Here is a 3,660-nt window from a genome sequence, read left to right as displayed (position 1 = left end):
CCTCCCCCCTTTCCCTCTCCCTCTCTTTCTTCTCCTCCCTTCCCTCAAGTGTCAGTCCAACTAGGGTTCCTTCAAGATGTAGGCCTTGCTAGGCACGTGTGGGTGAGTGGGAGGGTGGAGGTGGCAGGTGGGCCTGCTAGCGGGCTGGGTTTGGACGATGGCTCTAAGATCTGGCCCATTGCAGACTTTGGTCTCAAGTCCCATATTGCTGTTCCCTGCCCTGGGCCTCCATGCCCCCATGTAAGACCCCATTCCCCGCCGACCCTCCAGCTCTGGTCCTTGATGGGGAGCAGTGCCCAGGCTCTCCCTCCAGCACCCGCCCTGCTCAGCTCCGAACACCTGCCCGCCCTGCTCAGCTCCGCACACCTGCCCGCCCTGCTCAGCCCCGCACACCTGCTCATTCCATTTCCCAACCACCTCACCAGAGGCCAGCCAGGTCAGGCCCTGGAGGGCGCCCACGACCTGGGCGCGCAGCTGTCGTTATCCCCATTCTATGGAGGAGGAGACGAGGCACAGGGAAGTGGGTACCTTGCCCGGGTCGGAGGGCTGGCGAGCTGCAGAGCCCAGATTCGGGTCCAGGGCCCAGAGTGTGGTCCGCTCTGCTGTCTTCCCTCTCCTGGTGCTGCCACGGCCCCTGAGGCCGATTTCCTCGAATCCCATGGCGCTTAAGCCTCAGGGTTCTCCGTGCCCCTTCGAAGGGACTTTTCATGGGTTAGCAATGTCCTGGTCATGTGTGTTTGCGAAGTTTGTAAAAATAAGGGTTTTTTGTATTCTTTCCTCAAAGAGGATCATCTAAGTCACAGAAGCTTCAGGCCCACTGGAACCACAGCTGGGTTATTCCCATTTTACAGATGAGCAAAGCGAGCTCCGAGAAGCCCAATAGCTCACAACTGCCACACGGTGGAAATGGCGGAGCTGGCTGTGGGCCGGACGGTCTGACTGTAACCCCTCCCTATGGGGGGGGGCATGCGCTCCTGGCCCTCTCTTCACCCCCGTGGGGCTGAGCGGCTTCTCTCCACAGGCGGTGAGTCCTGGCGACAGGTTCTGGAACGCGTCTGGGGCAGCCTTTGTGACGGTTCAGGAGCCGGGGCAGGTGGCGGGGGCCGTGCTGGCAGAGGTCGTCCTGACCACGCTGCTGGCACTGGCTGTCTGCATGGGCGCCATCAACGAGAAGACGCAGGGCCCGCTGGCCCCGTTCTCCATCGGCTTCTCCGTCACCGTGGACATCCTGGCAGGGTGAGTGTGTCCCAGCCGTGGGGCTCCAGTGCCCGGCCCTGCAGAGCTTACCGGAGGGGCACGGACTCCATTGCCAATAGGGGCAGGAAGGGAATGCCCATGGAGACGTGCCTCGCATTAGGCAGGCAACAGGGGTGCCGGGACTGTGGTGTCTTTGGAGGCACCTCTGTTCCCCACGGGGAAATGGTTGCTGTGTAGGAGGGGCCTGGAGGGACCCTTCTCATTTCACTCCAAGGGACTCAGAAGACTGGATTTTGTGTGAAATTATTCCCGTTTCAGTAAACATTTCTGCAGGCTGTTTGCCCAGCCAGTGGGCAGCCGGGCTTCAGCCTGACTCACCACCGTCTGGTTTAGGTTGAGCCGCTCAGTAGGCTTGGGAAGGGACTCGGAGACAAGGCTGGTGAGGTGTCACTTCTCTCATGTGATGTAAGAGGAGACAGGCTCAGAGAGGACACAGTGACTTGCTGAAGGTCACCGGGCAGCAGCAAATTAAGTGACAGATCTGGGACCAGAGCCCACATCCTGCTGAAGGGGATGAGGAGCCCCCCCAATGTCCAGCTCTTCCTTTTCTCTGGGACAGTTTCCCGGCTCTGCCGTCCCCCTCCCCCCACACCCCATCTCATCCTTGGGAGGAGGAGTGGGGAAGATCTGTGAACCTGTGTAAAGTGTGGCAATGCTTTGCTGCCCCCTAGTGGCTCTTGGCTCACTTACAAGCCTATTGAGCGTGGCTATTGGAGGCGGGGTGGGTGAGGGGGGAAGTCTGCAGGGCCCGGCTTGAGAGAACGGGACAGAGCTCTGGACACCAGAACTGGAGAGGTGCGCCCGGCCACAGCCGCCTAGAGGAGCTGCTGGGTCACCGAGATTAAACACACGTATGTGACTTATGGGCGAGACATGGCTATACATGCGCTTTCTCAGCGACTCCTGACAACCCATGAGACAGTGCTTGCACCTCAGCTGAAACACAGAGGTTAGAGGTCACACAGCTGGAAATAGCTGGGCTGGGTTTTGAACCTAAGTCCGCTTGACTCCAGAGCTCACATGATTGACAACTGCTCGACGTGGCTTTGTCAACTTTGGAGAGACTTGCCCTCCTCCCTCCATCTTGCACCCCCCTCCCCCTGTCCCTTCCTGCTGCCCAGGCACCCCTTGTAGACATTCTTCTGGATGGGATGGGTGTGGCTGATGCTGTGCCCAGGGAGGGGCCAGCCTTCCACTGTCCAGTGCTAGCGCCCCTACCTGTGTCTTCTGGAACCCTCCAGAACCCCGATAGGGCGGGAGTGTGGGAGGTGTGGGAGGTAGGCCTAGCTGGGGAGGGAACTTGAGGGGAGCTGGGCCTGGCTGGGACCCTGGGGACAAGTGTGGCTGCTGTCTGCAGGGGCGCCGTGTCGGGAGCCTGCATGAACCCTGCCCGGGCCTTTGGACCGGCTGTGGTGGCCAACCACTGGGCCTTCCACTGGATCTACTGGCTGGGCCCGCTGCTGGGCAGCCTGCTGGTCGGAGCGCTCGTCAGGTAGGTGGGGCGCGGTCACTGCCCCGCCGGTGGGCAGCGGGTGACAGCTCCCGTAGCATCCAGGCCGAGAGCCATGGGACCTCACCTGAGTCTGTAGAGGAGCAGAGGGAGCCTTCCGCAGAGGCAAATGTTATGACTCTGGGCCTTTGACTGCAAGTGACAGAAATCCCTCTCAGCACAGCTGTGGCCCGAAGGAGAACCCGTTGGCTTACATAGCTGAGAGTGCACAGGAAGCACTGGCCAGGTAGCTGCCCAAACAACGTCTCAGGACACGTGTCCCACAGGCGGTCCTCTGCGCAGGCTTCACAGCTACGGGGGCTCCCAGCAGAGGCAGAGGCGCTCGGCAGGTCAGAGGAAACAGAACGACAGCGTGGCTGATGGTCACCGGTGTGGCTGCCCAGCGTGGGTCGGCCTACCCCTCAGTCAGTCATGCGGCTATAGGCCAGGCATGCCTGCTGGCTGTGTTTGCAGCCTGAGCCTAATCCTGGCCTTGGGGTGAGGTCCAAGAGCAGGGGAGGAGTTGCTCCCTGCAAGGGGTCATCCAGCTCCTGGGGGCCCTACTCACATAGAAAACCACATACACGGTGCCCCACAAGCACGCATGTCAGGGATGTCATTCCCATAAAACAGTGTGGCCAGTGCTCCATGGAGTTGTGCAGTGGATAATAAGGTGGATGTTGTCAGAGGGATAATCTCTCCCTTCTTGGGAGCTTCCAGGATCCATAGGGGCCTGTTCTTCTGTTCCAGGTTGTGCAGGGATAGGGTTTGGCTCAGCAAGTGGGCCTAGCCCGGACCCCTTAGCACATGGCTGAGTGCACAGCATCCCTGATTATCGCCTGCTGCTTTCAGAGGGTGGAGTGAGTGTCTCTAGGAAAAGGGCTGAAGCCAAGCAGAGACCCCCCCCTGCCACC

General features: G+C 60.4%; 1 protein-coding gene across 1 annotated transcript in view; it reads left to right on the top strand.

The window, feature by feature from the left end:
- The window catches only part of AQP8 (aquaporin 8), a 7,546-nt gene that overhangs the window by 3,149 nt on the left and 737 nt on the right, over positions 1 to 3,660 (top strand). Inside the window, exons 4-5 of the mRNA XM_005862036.2 lie at positions 1,022 to 1,236; positions 2,615 to 2,749. Of these exons, the coding sequence (XP_005862098.1) occupies positions 1,022 to 1,236; positions 2,615 to 2,749 (350 nt within the window). The remainder of the gene's footprint in view (positions 1 to 1,021; positions 1,237 to 2,614; positions 2,750 to 3,660) is intronic.

The sequence above is a fragment of the Myotis brandtii genome, unplaced genomic scaffold, assembly GCF_000412655.1.
Source record: "Myotis brandtii unplaced genomic scaffold, ASM41265v1 scaffold158, whole genome shotgun sequence".
NCBI lineage: Eukaryota > Metazoa > Chordata > Mammalia > Chiroptera > Vespertilionidae > Myotis > Myotis brandtii.
This window is presented reverse-complemented; position numbering and strand designations above follow the sequence as displayed.